The following is a 15891-nucleotide window of genomic DNA, read 5'->3' as shown; positions in this document are numbered from 1 at the left end:
TCATTTAGATTTATGAACATTTTTTTTTACAAAAATATGTAAAATAAATAAATTGAAAACCATATTTTTTACCACTATTGCGACGCAGCATTTTTGGCATACGTATGTTCTCTCTCTACTTCTGTAAATGGGTGAAAAAATTAATTAGCAGCAAAATAAATGAGAGAAAAATAATTTGTTTCCCTTTTTATCTTAACATAATTACATGATTCATTGGCTAGTTCCCATTTTTGTTTTCTTTTATTTTTATATCTCCTTGATGAGAATATGCGTTTGAACTTACACTGATGAATGAGTAAAATATTGCTTATCCTTTTTTTAATCTTTATCGATTTAAAAAAATGTTTTAAAATAAATAATTTAAATAATGCCCAACTATGGGGCAAAATTGTTTACTCACCCCAATGCAATAATGTATTTAAAAAAGAAAAAATTAAAAAAAAGGAAAATTATATTTATAACTATTCATTAAAGGAAAAGGAAATAAATCAAGATGAAACAAACATATTTGACAACTCCTACATTTATCATACCCCAGTACTACTCAATGAAGTAATACAAGTTTTAGATACTTCATTATTGGGCAGACAAAATGATAAAACAGTTAGTAATTTAAATACGGATAAAGATGAAATACCATTGGATAGGATAAACACATTAGTTGGGAGTGATAAACAAAAACTTTGTGACAATATGAACTATGATCAATCCATTTTGTTGGATAAACAAAATGAATATTTGATCGATGCAACCTTAGGAGGGGGAGGTCATACTTTAGAAATTTTAAACAAATTTCCAAAATTAAAAGTTATATCTATAGATAAAGATATAGAAGCAATTTATTATAACAAATATAAATTAAAATCATATATAAATAATAATAGACTTAAACTAATTCATGGAAATTATAAAGATATTTTATTTTTACTTAATTATTATTCTTTGCCATTATTTAATAGTTATAGTGCTATTCTAGTAGATCTAGGAGTATCAACACATCAACTTAAAAGCAGTAAAAGAGGGTTTAGTTATAAATATAATAATATCCTTGATATGAATATGAATAAATATACTGAAAAAGAATATGTAGAAAATTATATAAATAAAGAATTTAAGCAAGACAATGAAATAAAGGAATTATATATGACTAGCGAAATTGAGGATTGTAAAAAAATTCATAATATTTTAAATACATATAATTTAAAAAAATTAAAATATATTATACAAAAGTTTGGAGAAGAAAAAAAAGCTTTTAAAATTGCAAAAAAAATAATTGAATGGAGAAAACAAAATGGAAAAATTGTAACAACATTTGATTTAAAAAATATTATTCTTTCAACTTGTAAAAATAATTATAAATCAAATAATAAAGTTTTATCAAGAGTATTTCAATCATTTAGAATTTATATTAATAATGAATTATTATCATTAAAAAATTTATTATTATCTTCTTATAAAATATTGAAACAAGGAGGAGTGTTAATTATTATTTCATATCATTCCTTAGAAAATAAGTACATTGATTTATTTGTTAGTAGTAAAACAAAATTATGGAAACAAATTAATACACACCCAATAGTACCAACTGATCAGGAAATCAAACTAAACAAATCATCACGATCTGCTAAAATGTTTGTTTTCGAAAAAGTATAAATAAAATGTAAAGATGGGAATTCTTTTGAGACTTCCAAATTTGTATATATGCACATGCATAGCTATGTTCATTTCTTTGTTTACAAATCTGTGTATAGTTATTTCCATATTTTTAATAATTTTTACTGTATTGTTTAAAATTTCATAAATATAAACATTTTATTTAATAAAATTATTTTATATCATTACACAGTTCTATTTCTCTCGGAAATATTACTCTACATATGCATGAGCTTCCCATAAAAGGGGCATGCATACCATATCTATCCATTGGATTGCTGATTGATATATAAGGCATATATTGTTGTATATGTTTATTTGTTATATCCTCACTATTTATCACTTATAAATGATTTAGTTTATAGGACTTTTTAAAGGTAGTTCTGCTTTTGCTTGGCATGCACTAAAATGTCTATTTAAAAATATTATGAGCATTATATTATAAATTATATTTTATCTTTTATAAGCTGGGGCTTGTCGATTTCTTCTTATTCTCCCTCCATATCCAGTTTTTCTCCTAATATATTCTGTACCGTTCATAATTTTCCTTTTTCGATCCGAAAAGTACCTTACAATTGCCTGTTAATAAGTTGGGAATAATGAGTATCATATTATATATAGTTAAATTTATAACCTTTTAAACTATTCAGCATTAAAAAAATATTGTTTCCTTTTTCGTTATCCTTTTTATTGGAAATTTAAACCTTACCAAGAGCTTTGGAACAGTTGGAATTTTGGGGATTATATTTATACCATTCATATCTTGAGGTTTCCAAAGTAACAAAATTGTGATATATCTACATATATATATATATATAGCATATAATAGCTTGAATAATAGCCAACGAAACTGTATAAAATTTACAGTAGTCAGCTTTAATGATTTAAAACCCTTTTCTTATTATTTTATCAAAAAAATGGTGAAAATTTTTGAATTTTTCGAATACTATAATTTTTTTTATTCTCAATTTTTAATCCCGATAAAAAGGGAAAATACATGTTGTTTTCATAAATTAGGAAACATCATTTTATTAAGTTTTATAAAAGTCATTGGTACCATAAATTAAATAAAAATAAAAAAAATATATTTTACATGCATATGCATAATATATTATAACAAATTTAATCTAAAAAAAAAAAGTGTTAATATATTTTTATTTTCTAGCTATTTCCTCATATAATTATATGCATATGTGTTAATGCAAATATTTTAATTACACAATTCTACATGAGCATGTCATAATATTAGCTATAAAAAAAAGCGAAATAAAAAAAAAAAGTAGCTTTATTATTGCCTATTCATATAAATAAAATGAATAAGCAATAATATTATATGTGTGTATTTTTTTTTCCTTTTTTTGTCTAAATTATATAGTTTATAACATTTGAATAAATTTACAAGCCCGCATTTATATATATATTTTTTTTAAATCCAATTTATATAAAAAAATATTTCTCTTTTTATCATGCCGATTTTTGTTTTTAATATTTAGCAGTAATATATATAATTGAATGATACTCATGCCTCTATTAAAAATTAACTGATATCTTATTGTCCATCTTTTTATATAATAATTTTTTTCTTTTAAATATTTATACAAATTTTATAAAAATGGAAGCAGTTTTTAATATATACACAAAAAATATGCCTGATATGGACAGTAGAACCTTTGTCAAAATTTTAAAAGACTCAAGTAATATGCATATATATTTTTATTTCAAAACATATTTTTATAATTTCATATGTAGCATACTAAAGTGTATTACTTATAAATATAGAAATCAAATAAAATTTTCCCTATAATGATAAAATAAAAAATTATAAATTTGAAAACCACTTGTCTTACCATTCTTGTGTATACATAAAAGATTTTTATTTACATACTTGGTATATATTAACATGATAATAATTTTTTTTTGTCAGAATTGCTGAATAAAAAAATAACAGCAGTTGATGCAGATCTTACTTTTGCTAAAGTGAAAACAAAAGGATCTAAAAGAATTAAATATGACCAATTTGTTGAAGCAATAAGACATATAACTGAGAAATATAAATTAGATTATGATCAGTTTGTTGAAAAATTATGTAATGAAGCTTCAAATGGCCCAATATTATATGGAACAAAAGCTGAAGCAACTAGATTTCATGATGACAAATCAACATATACTGGTGTGCATAAATTAGGGGGACCAACAACTGTTGATAAAAATCGAACACAATTTTCAGACATATCTGAAATCACTGACCGTTCTGAATGTAACATAAGAGGAGTTAATCTTAATGTCGAAAAAAATATGTAAAAATATTTTCATGTCCCTAAAAAAGTCTATTTTTGAACAGAATAAAAATATATATAGAGAGAGTAAATTATTTTCTTTTTCCGTTTAGATTTTATCCCTTTTATGCAATCTGTTATTGTGTTCTTTATTTTTTTTAAAACTATTTTTTAATACTAGTGTTTTTAATTAAAGGGTATTTCAATTTTATTTTTTTTTATACATACCAATAAAATTGTGTCATAAATCTTTCAAGCTTTTATTTTTATTCCATAAACATTTAAAAATAATAAAAAAAAAAATTAATGAATGGTATAGCATAAAGACAAATATGCAGAAATTGAAATATTGTAAAATATAATTATGGTTAAAAAAAATAAAGATATATCCTATTTTGTTGTCTTAAAATATATATGAAATTATAATTTTTTGATTTATTATGTTTTTTATTTTTTTAAATTAATCTACATTTTATAGGTTAATTTGTTGTGCATATAATTTTGATTTTAAAATGTTGTATGATAGGAAAATAATATAGTAGAATAAGATCGACAATTATACACATTTTCAAATAAGGTAGTAAGACAATTTTGTAATTTTTCAATGTTCTTTTTTTTGAAATAGAATTAATTTAAATATTTATATGTGCATTTCACGATATTTCCTTGCATATATGTTGTGTGTGTGTGCGCATATTATTTATGCTCTTTTACATATATAGAAATAAGAGATTATTCTCAAGTATATTTAAATTTTCATTATTTTTCCTACATATATTTATTAAAAAAATTTACTATAATTTTTAAACATTATGTATAGCTCTCTGCTCTCGTAAAAATTATTAATAGAGAGAAAAAAAGACAATAGGATTTGTTTTTTTTTTATTTTATCGTATTCATTTTTTTTAATTTTTATTGTTTAGTAAAAAGCGTATGCAATTTATTTGTTTTTTTATTATCCATTGTTTTGACATTCACAATACGATCAAAAATGTACGTAAGCGTATGCATAGTTACATGTTGTGTTTTTTTATTTTTTTAACGTCTTTTTATAGTGTATTTTTTAACGTTTTTTTCGTGGGTAAGGGTAAATTAGCTGGAATAGTATATAAGCAAGAATAATAAACAGTTTTTGTGAAAATCAATTGGGCTCGCGTGATAAGGAAGAAATATATACATAACATTTTAGTAGGGTTTGTAAAACGGAGTGGATTATATTCTTTACTTAATGAGATAAAGTGTGTGCATATATTTGTGGTAGGAATAATGGAAAATATTGAAGTGCTTAAAAGAAGTTTGAATACAGAGAAAGTATTCTATGAATTAGATTGGCATAAACTTGAGATGGATAAATCATTTGGTGATCCAGTTTATGATAATTTTGAACGTCTTAAAAGTAATGATGGTCTTACATTGAATAAAAAACTAAAATATAATATTAATAAAAAAAAAAATGTAAATAAAAACCTGATTGATGGTAAGAATAATGTTGAAAAAAATTGTAAGTCTATTCTAATAAATAAAGAAGATAACCCAATAAAAAACGAAAAAACAAACACATCCAAAGAAATTAAATGTGATTGTAAGTCACAACTATGTGGATATAATAGTGATACTAATAAATATGAGCAGAATTCAATTCCAAGTACTCCGATTTTTTCATGTATAAGAGAAAAATCACCAGAAAAAAAAAGTATATATGAAATAAAAAAATGTAATTTTATAAAAGAAGTAAATAGTGAAGACCCATCTAAAATATGTTTTGTCCCATCTGTTGATATTTTATATGATGATGAAAAAGTTATATTTTTATTTTTTATATCTGGAAACTTAGAAAATTTTAGTGTTCAATCAAATGATAATTATATTACTATATCAGGTAATAAAATCCCTTATGATATACAAAAATGTGCCAATTATTATTCCTATGAAATAAAAAAAGGATATTTTTTAAGAACTTATTTTTTTATGAAAGAAATCGATAAAGAAAATATACATTATGAGCATAAATATGGAATTATGAAAGTATGTGTCTATTTGCTCAAATAAGGAAGCACATCAAATTGTACATCCATCAAATTGTACATCAATAAAATTATATATCAATCAAATTATTCAATTAAAAATTATATAATTTATCAAATATATATTAAGAATATATTTTGTTGGAAGCGTTGTTTTTTTTTTATATATTGGAATGTCTCCATTGTTTATTATTATTAATATTGTTCTACATATATTTTGTATACTTATTATGTCCTTTTTTTATACAATGATTTATTTTTATCCATTAAATTGTGCTAATAAGTAATTTTCAAAAAAAAAAACGGAATAATACTAAACATATAATTAATAAAAAAAAATTATGAGGTTGGTTTAAAAACATAAAACAACAGTGTGTGTGCATATGCAAATAGCTCGAAATGCAATTATACATGTATGTACATAAAAAAAAAAATTAGCTGTATATAATAATATATAGTAATACATAGTAATATATAGTAATATATAACAATACAGTGATGGCTAAGCATGGTTAAAATTGTGTCTACTATAAGGAGAGTAAAAAATGGGGTACCTCAATCAGAAGATATAAAAAAGATTATATTTAAGTAATCAAAATAATCACTATAATAATTATTTATATAGTTCTTTAGACAATCTTTTATTCTTAGCAAGCTATCTTCCAGATTTTTTTTTTTTTTTTTTTTTTGGTGATTTATGGAATAATTTTTCGTTTGATTATTAACAAGCAAGGTTAATTTGTCATCGCTTGTGTATATTTCAAGGACATTTGCGTCTTCTTTCCTTAGTATATATATACCATCGTTAAAAATATAGTCACTAATTGCGCAGAAAATGCTGTCTAAATTTTTACCAGGATACAAAATTATGATAATGTACACTTCTCTGAAAAGAAATAAAAAAAATGGAAAAAATGGAAAAATGAATATGGAATAAATTGTGACAGTTTTAGTGGCTGTGCAGATTTCATTACTTAAAATGTGGAGTGAACTTCTCGTTTGGTATAGTAAAGTTGCTCAACAAATTGTAGGTCAATACAACATTAGTGTTATGGACAGAAAACTTGTAAAGATATTTATGCTCCTGGCTATAAAACTGATTTAAAAAATTATATTCCGACTCAAGCTTTAATAGGTATATATTAAAAAATGGATAAGCAGTGTTATATTTATTATTTTTAATAATATTATATGAACTTAATTTTTTAAATTCAATCATATCATGCTTATTATGTATAAAGAAATTATCATTGACTACTCTATTTCCAACATAAAATACATATATGTAATCACCATTTTGATTAAATTCTTCATAGTCTATTTTTTGATTTGTAAAAAAATAACCATAATTATAAATATTATATACGTTTACTAATTGTCCATCATAAAAAAAATCATAATTGACATGATATAATATTTGATTTGAATTTATAAATACAGATATATACATATTAAATATGTGTATAGCTATATAATCGATTTTTATATGATTATAATTTTTTTTAATATATTTTATAAGCTTTAATAATTTTTGTGACTCAATTAAAATTATTTTATTATTATAATAATTAACATTTATTCTATTAATTACATATATTATAAATCCTTTATTATAATTTTTTAAAAAAACATTAAAAAAATGAGACAAGTCATAAAATGTATGTTGTTCTAAAACTGATGATACATCCATCATTACAATTTTATCTTTTGGATCATTTAATTTTTTTTTTAATAATTCAAGATAAAAAGTGTCTGAAAAATTATTTATATATTTTTCATTTGAAAATATATTTAATGCTTTATTATATTCATTATATTCATTCATAAGACTGTCACTTAATTTATTTAATTTATCTTTATAATATTCTTTTCCAATCTTATATATATAATTAATATTTTCTTCATACACATCACATAAATGCATAGTTTTTGAAAATATACCTGTTATTATTTTATTTAAATTCATTGTAGTTACATTTATATATTTTATATACTTACTTATTCCTCTTAATTCTGCTATCGAATTAGGAAATAATTCTTTCATTTTACTTTTCAAACTTTGATGAAATTCATTTTTATTATTTTCTATACTCTCTGTACTAGTATCTTTAAATTTATCATAATGTTCTTTTAGTTTTTCCATTTGATTTATAAACTCTCCTGTTTTTAAGTCATTCGTATTGAGTAATCGTTCTTCTCTTTCTTTTGAAGAATTTACGGCTTTTATAAAGTTGCTATATCCATTGTTTAACCCCTCTATGTTTGTTTTAATTTCACTTATTAGGTAGTATAATGCTCCGATATGGTCCATAATCCGTTTTTTATTGGCCTTATGATGAAAAGGGTTTATCATACGGGATTGAAAAATCCCTAAATAATAAAAAAGGAAAGAGAAACAAGTTACACATAATTGCCGTGAAATAGGAGCTCACCATTAAATGAGCTCTCAATGCCAAATGTGTGTGCACATATTCATAGAAAATAATTCATAACAATATATATATATATATATGCGCATGGAGTAAACCCAAAGAATTTACACACACTTGTTTGAAAATAATTACTAATCAGTATAACTACTGCATATACTTACCATCCCTTGGTGAAACATACTGTGCCATAAAAAATGCTATTATAAGGTAGGAAAAAATCACAGATAGCCGGCTCATTTTTCTGCATTTTTTCCATTTTTTTTCTCTTACTTTTTTGAAATAATTTCTCTATGCTTTTAACATAGAGGATAGATGCTTTTTAACCAGCGAGGACATTCGAAGTTTATTTTTTTAAAGAAAGAATTAATAAAAAAAACGGAAAAATTGCAAAAGTTAATTGTGAATATGTATAAATATTATATATAGCATTGTGTATACATAGTATAATATTAAAAAATTTATATAAAAAAAAAATTTACTGTAAAATTTGTGTTTTTATTATTTGCGGCATATGCATAGGAAATAGGCCTAAGTATATATACGAATTTTTTTATGTAAAACTCATGCACATATACTTTCAATATATTTTCACAAATGTACAAAGGTTGTAATATATAAATAAAGAATATGCCTTTTAATATTTTTTCACTTTTTCATTTATATAATTATCACTGATTCTTTTGCCCATTATTTTATGGCCTAAAGATAAAAAAGTGCCACTGTATATTTGGCTTTTAATGGATAGTAAAATGAGAAATTTTAAATATTAAGGAAAATGATTAGTTTTCCAATTTTAGCAACTTTTATTAATTTTTTCAAATTTTTATTTCCAATTAATATAAACAATTTCCTGAAAAAAAAAATTATGGAAGTAAAGCAAGTATCTCCTGGTCTTCCTGCAAATTTTTTTTAATTATGTCATTAGTATGGCTAACTATTTCACTTTTTGTTTTTGTAAATTTATATATATCATTTAGATTTTGAACAATAGAAGGAAATACATTTACATAGTTTGTATTTATAATATTTTCCATGTGGTGAATTGAATTTTTTAAATCACCATTAAACATGGATGTTATTGATAAGTTGTTATAATAAATAGCATAATCGCTAGCCACATTATTTCCACTTTTACTACTACTATTGTTACTATTATTATTGTCGTTTTTATTTATAAAATATGGATTAATATTTAGCAGCTCTTTAAGAGCTAGTTCATATTTCTCTAAATATAAATATAAAAAATTAAAATTAATTTGAGAGTGTACACACAGATTGCTATCATTGAGTGAAGAAATAGGATATGTGTCTTTGTGTGCAAATTCAGGATGTTTATTTTCGATTATATTTTTTACAACATTAAAATATGACTCTGCAAGGTCAAAACTTCCAATAAAAAGAAATAGCTTTCCAACCAATGAAAGTGTATTTATATGATTAGGAAAATATTTAAGTATTTTTTCTTTTAATAATCCTATAGCTTGTTCTATATAATTTCTTTTTAATAGCAAGTCACATAATATATAGCAAATTATAGTCATATAGTGAAAAATTATACCAAATTGTCTATTTTGTTTAAATAAATCTGAGGGGATATTATTATTGGCTATATTTGGTGATCCATTTTTACCTGCACATTCATGTTCATTTATTATCTTGTTCATAATTTTTTCATATTGTAATAATAAAATATATAATCTATCAAATGACGTAAAAAATAAACCAAGAGTATAAGGATAATAACAATTTATTAACTTTAATAAAAATGGGACCATTGATCCATTTTCTTTTTTATATTTTAGTGGGTATTTTTGAAATTTATAATTTTCTCCATCCAAATTTTCAAGTAAATTTAAATCATTGGAAACATATCGATAATTATGTAATCTTAAATTACAATAAATTTTTATTGTCATAAATAGTATATATTCAAATGGTTCTTTTGAAGCAAAATTGTTTATTATTCCCTCTAAAAATTCTACGCAAGTTTTTAATTTTTTTTGTTCTATATAACTTTGTGCTGTGCTTAAATATTCCCTTGTTATTTTATTTATTTCTTCATTCACGTTTATGTTACCTGCATTTAATTTGTCTCCCAAGTCATATATATCAAGGGTTTCTATTTCCATATTTTGTAAGCCCACAAATAAATAAAAAGAATCTAGATAATTAAACTAAACAATTACACTAAAAAATAAAAATGCATATTTATGTACTATACAAATTGGCATACTTTTTTTTTATCTGTTTTCCTTTTCTATTGATATTTCCCCATAATATATTGAGGCTATTTAAAGGATTATACTTTCATCCTCAAAAGCAATTTATACAATCCTAATTTTAGCTGATTTATGTAAAAAAAAAATTAATATTCTTCATTATTTTTATTTATGTTATAATAAAATTTATTTTTATATAATTAAAAAAAAAAAAATAAATAATAGCTATTAAATATGTTTTATGTACCTATCATATTTTTATATTTTCTTGGTGCATTTTTATATTTGTTTGATTTGAAAAAATATAGGAACAAAAAAAAAAGAGACATAAATATAATATATACTTGTCCATTTAAATTTAAAACATTTTTTTTTATTCTCTATTTTTATATGTTGATGTTTCCTATATTCATATTTTCCTGAGCATTTATTTTTGCCGGTTGTTCATTTTTTTTTAATTTTGGCATGCATTTATTTGTTGTTTCTTTAAAAATGGAAAAAAAGGGGGCATAATATATATACATATAATATAGACCAAATTGAAATAAGATCAATATTCGAATTAATAATATGTATGTACCACATTTGTGTGTTGTATATTTATACTAATTTTATTCTCCCGTTATTTTATTTTGTTTTATTTGAATGTTCACAAAAAACAACATTGTGTAACAATAGCTATTGAAAATAAAAAAATAAAAACGAATATGGTTAAATTGAAAATATTCATTAAATAAATAAATAGTAAATATAATAAAAAAATTATTATACCATAATTTACACCATATAAAGAGGCACAATAATAGCTTATACATATTCTCTACATAAACAGTTTCTTTGGTGTTATATTATTTTACTGTTTATTTCTTTGAAAACAATTATGTCTGCTATAATTGGTAGACAAAATATTTTTTTTAAAAAAAGTGTGTGTCATATTAATGTCACTAAACAATGAATTAATTATATATGCTATTTTATATATTCCATTTTACCTTTGTTTTTGTATTTGGTTATTATGTGGATTAAGCATATATTTGGCTCTATAAAGAATAAGGGAATATTATTTTTTTTAATTTTATAATAATAACAATATGCTTTCATCCTATTTTTGGTATTTTTAAAAAAGTGACACATTTTTTTTTAACCTTTTCTTAATTTCATTATAATTATGTTAATGCCTATCAGCTAGCCAATCTATATTTTAGAATAACGCTAGTTTTTTTTTATATTTTTTTTTACAAATTGTTTTGGCTACATATAGCGAAATAAAGGAAAAAAGTGACTATATTTATATGAACGTACATGCAAAATGATTTTCAATAGATTGTTTAAAAAAAAACTCGAAATTGAAGTTGACTTGTACATACTAAAGAAGGAGTCTACACCCCTGGCTTTGGATGCAAAATTAAGCATTAACAAAAATGAAATATCGATTTATAATTCTTCCAAAAAATATATATTTAATGAAAACAATATTCATGATTTTAAATACCATGAAATAGACATGTGCCAATTTAAATATTTGCAAAATGGATTAGTAGAGGAATATGGGTTAGTTTTTTCGGAAGTAAAAAACATGTACTATTTTTATAAATATATAATGCTCAGTTATTTAAATGGAAATATAATTTTAACTCGGAAAATAAATTTGTATAAATATACTCAACTTGAAAAAAAATTATTCAAAAAAAATTATTTTGCAGTTTTAATTTTTAATACGTCGAAATGTGAGCATATATTGGTGGTCGTTAGATCGAATAAAGTAAAAAAGGAAAAGTGTGCAAATATTCAAGGAAATGAAAAAGATGTTATAAATATAGATTTAACAACACTTGGAACGGAACAAGAAGAAAACAAATGCATTACCATTTCTGATGATACAAAGAGTGAGCTAGCATATGATAAAGAATGTGAACAATATTACGAGGAATTTAGTATAAAAAACCTTAAAGAATTATACAAAAGAAATAAAGTATTTTTAATATATATCCTAAACTCCTTTAACGATATTTACTTGGGAACTGAATCTATTGGTTTGCATATACAAAAATATTTTATTAGTAACATGCTCAAATTTATTGAATATAAAACATTATATTCCGATGGGGAAAATTATAAAAAATATTATGTAGAGGATAGTGAAAGTTCTGAAGACATTTCTAATAGTGCTAATATTGATGATAAAGAAAATACAAATATATGTGAAATTAAAAAAGGGAAAGAAAAATGTCTAGATAAAATAAACAAAGAAAACAATGTCGATAATGATGATAATTTAGGAAATGAAATAAACAAATTAAATGAAAAACTTCTAATCATTATAGAATCGAATAAAATATTAATAGAATATATTCGAAATATATTGATATATAGACATGACTTTAAAAACAATATAATTCATATAAAACAAAACTATGCTGATACACATTTAAACTCTCAAGTATATGGAAAATACAGCGATATCGATGAAAGGGAGAGAAATGATAGTAGATATAGTGACAATGATAAAGAAGACAATGATGATAATAAAAGTAAGCATTATTCAGTATTATCTGATTTTGAGAATTCTGATAATTTAGATGATAATGATTCAAATAGTGATATGAAATATAAATATGTAAATACAAATGAGAAGTATTCATTTGTTTTTAGACAAAATTATATGCCCTCAAAAGGAAGACGTAATAATAAAAAAAATAAATGGGTAGAACGAAGAGAAAAAAGAGAGCACATTATGGATAAAATAGAAACCGAACTAGATGATATGAATTATGATAATGTGCTTAACGATTTAAGTATTTACAAATTTGATGAATATGGAAAAGAAAAGAAAATATATAATTCTAAAAAGAATTTATTTGAATATAAAAATGAGAAGTGTATACCAAAGAATGCCCATATTAACGATCATGAAGGAACTAAAATAATAGTACTAAATGAAAAGAATGAAAATAATTTATTTATGATTGATATAAATAGTGAAAAGATAATACGAAAATGGGATACGGAATATATACCTATAATTGAACTATTAAAAAAAGAAGAAAATATTTATTGTGGTTATAATAAAAGTAGTATATATTATGTTGATACAAGAATAAAAAATTGTATACAAAACCAATTACAGTATAGCAAAAATACACCAGGTATTGAACATGCTAGTATGGATAAATATGGAAGAATAGCTTTATCAAATACACATGGTGAAATAAAATATTTTGATGGTAAATTAAATAAATATAATACAATAAAAAATTGTAAAAATTCTATTTTTTGTTCAAATGATATTGTTGATTTAATTGTATCACAAGACGGTTTATATTCTGTAATTACATGCGAAAAAAATGTAATAATTTGTGAAAATGTAATAGAAAATAATAATCGTAATGATAATGTTTTTGAAAAATTAATTAAAAAATCAGATCGTTCAAAACAAAAAAAAATACTTTTACAAATACATTATATTGATGTATTTACATATAATCTCGGAAATTATGTATTTATTAAAAGTCTAATAAATAATGACAACAGTTTAATTTTCACTTTCTCCAAACAGTTCTATGTAGTATGGTATTTAAAGGAAGCAATTAATAATCAAATTTCATATATTATTAAAAAAGTTAATGATAATATTTCCGATATGTCATTTTATAATACAAACAATATTCAAGGAATTATTATGGCCACTGAAAATTCTCTTAAGTCTAAACAAATTAAGTACATATAGCTATACAACTTTTTTATTTGTGTGTGTATTATTTTTTTTTTTTAGCTAGCCAATTTTTTTTTTTTTTTTTTCGAGCTATTTTTTATAACTTAATTTTTCTATATTTCCATTTTGGTTATTTTGGCTTAATTCTTTTCATTATGCTTTTATATTATATTTTTTTAAAACTTGTCTACACACATTTGTAACATTAAAAATTTATTCGATTATAATAATTCTTCCTATTATTGGAACTAGTAAAAATTTGAAGATGGGTTTTATAGGCTTTTTTCTTAATTTATGAATTTTATAAAAAATATGAAACTATACTAGTGCATATAGACATATATAAAGATTTGGCTAACACATAATAAGACATTTTTTCTTGTATAAATAAAAAAATAAGCATTAAACACATTTGTGCAATATAGATCCTCAAATAAATGGTTAAGAGCATTTTTCAATTCAAACAAAATAAATATTACTTATCATACTATATAATGAAAAGGGTAAAGGTGTATATTTAAATTTATTTTATGCCACCCCAATTTATGATGTGCCTACATAATTACTTTATATGTGTATATGGAAAAAACTAGTGATATATCGATTGAATCAATGCTCAAATTATAAATATTTTAGAAATATTTCAAATTTATACTTTATTATAAGTATATAAATATGCATTTACATATGTATTAGCATATAGTGTAGAATTTTGTATGTATATATTTACCTACCACTGATAATTTGAAAACAGTTAGATCAACTAGCCTATATTTGTTTAAAATGTAGGTATATTCAATTTTATTTAAGAATATGTTTATGTACGAATAAAAGAGGAAGGTATAAGTTGTGTAGCTCTAAAAATGAAAGTATGAAGATCAATCTAATATTTGATTGCTTTATAGTTGATTATACTTTTTTATGGTTTCATTAAAGGAGTTTTAAATGATATATGTATATCTAACTTTTAAAAAATGTCTTAATTTTGTAGATTATGTATATTTTACTTTGATAACTATACGGAGGTAATATATCATATTCAAAAATACGTTCAACTCCTTAACGTTGTAAATATAGATATACCTTTTTTATTTTATAATTTACATGAAATATGTTCCTTTATTATTTCCAGATTATTTTATTTTTCGAAAAATGGGAAGTTTGATAAAGGGTAAGTTCATTTATTGAGTCATTTTCCTTAACATGGTTTTAATGTAAAATTGTTTTAATACTTTTGTAAAAAAAGGAAAATTATAATATATATTATAAATATATATATTTTTATTTATATATTTTTTGACATTTCTTTTCCTTTTTATAAAAAAATTAATGTTTTATAGATATGTGTATTTTATAAATGAAATTTTCTACAATTTATTGAAAGGGTTTAATAAGAAGGGAACTTATTATTATGTGTTTTTTTTATAATTCGATTTTTATTACTTTTTGTAATTTGTTATTTTTGTAATTTTATTTCGAGTTATAAAATGCTTATTTTATTATTATAGGGGATTTATTATAATTTGGGCCATACTTTCACCTCTGTATTTTTTTATGCATATAAAAATTATATTT

At 22.2% G+C, this 15891-nt stretch overlaps 7 protein-coding genes across 7 annotated transcripts; 4 read left to right on the top strand and 3 right to left on the bottom strand.

Moving 5' to 3' along the window:
• Nucleotides 1-291: 291 nt before the first annotated feature.
• PVVCY_1405350 (S-adenosyl-methyltransferase, putative) lies at nucleotides 292-1653 on the top strand (the record flags this gene model as incomplete). Its single annotated transcript, XM_008624498.2, has 1 exon — nucleotides 292-1653. One exon carries the CDS (start codon nucleotides 292-294, stop codon nucleotides 1651-1653), a length of 1362 nt encoding a protein of 453 aa, XP_008622720.1.
• Nucleotides 1654-2106: 453 nt separating this feature from the next.
• On the bottom strand, nucleotides 2107-2413 carry PVVCY_1405340 (uncharacterized protein; the record flags this gene model as incomplete). Its single annotated transcript, XM_037634904.1, has 2 exons — nucleotides 2107-2232; nucleotides 2363-2413. The coding sequence occupies 2 exons, from the start codon at nucleotides 2411-2413 to the stop codon at nucleotides 2107-2109; spliced, it is 177 nt and encodes a 58-aa protein (XP_037490942.1).
• Nucleotides 2414-3265: 852 nt separating this feature from the next.
• On the top strand, nucleotides 3266-3954 carry PVVCY_1405330 (p25-alpha family protein, putative; the record flags this gene model as incomplete). Its single annotated transcript, XM_008624499.2, has 2 exons — nucleotides 3266-3347; nucleotides 3578-3954. The coding sequence occupies 2 exons, from the start codon at nucleotides 3266-3268 to the stop codon at nucleotides 3952-3954; spliced, it is 459 nt and encodes a 152-aa protein (XP_008622721.1).
• Nucleotides 3955-5195: 1241 nt separating this feature from the next.
• On the top strand, nucleotides 5196-5978 carry PVVCY_1405320 (conserved Plasmodium protein, unknown function; the record flags this gene model as incomplete). The annotated part of the gene is made up of 1 exon (XM_008624500.2): nucleotides 5196-5978. One exon carries the CDS (start codon nucleotides 5196-5198, stop codon nucleotides 5976-5978), a length of 783 nt encoding a protein of 260 aa, XP_008622722.2.
• A 530-nt stretch (nucleotides 5979-6508) lies between these two features.
• On the bottom strand, nucleotides 6509-8622 carry PVVCY_1405310 (conserved Plasmodium protein, unknown function; the record flags this gene model as incomplete). Its single annotated transcript, XM_008624501.2, has 3 exons — nucleotides 6509-6839; nucleotides 6928-8323; nucleotides 8547-8622. 3 exons carry the CDS (start codon nucleotides 8620-8622, stop codon nucleotides 6509-6511), a joined length of 1803 nt encoding a protein of 600 aa, XP_008622723.2.
• A 626-nt stretch (nucleotides 8623-9248) lies between these two features.
• On the bottom strand, nucleotides 9249-10514 carry PVVCY_1405300 (conserved Plasmodium protein, unknown function; the record flags this gene model as incomplete). The annotated part of the gene is made up of 1 exon (XM_008624502.1): nucleotides 9249-10514. The coding sequence occupies one exon, from the start codon at nucleotides 10512-10514 to the stop codon at nucleotides 9249-9251; it is 1266 nt and encodes a 421-aa protein (XP_008622724.1).
• A 1399-nt stretch (nucleotides 10515-11913) lies between these two features.
• On the top strand, nucleotides 11914-14331 carry PVVCY_1405290 (conserved Plasmodium protein, unknown function; the record flags this gene model as incomplete). Its single annotated transcript, XM_008624503.2, has 1 exon — nucleotides 11914-14331. The coding sequence occupies one exon, from the start codon at nucleotides 11914-11916 to the stop codon at nucleotides 14329-14331; it is 2418 nt and encodes an 805-aa protein (XP_008622725.2).
• Between the last annotated feature and the right edge of the window lie 1560 nt (nucleotides 14332-15891).

This window comes from Plasmodium vinckei (assembly GCF_900681995.1).
Source record: "Plasmodium vinckei vinckei genome assembly, chromosome: PVVCY_14".
Taxonomy (NCBI): Eukaryota; Apicomplexa; class Aconoidasida; order Haemosporida; family Plasmodiidae; genus Plasmodium; species Plasmodium vinckei.
This window is presented reverse-complemented; position numbering and strand designations above follow the sequence as displayed.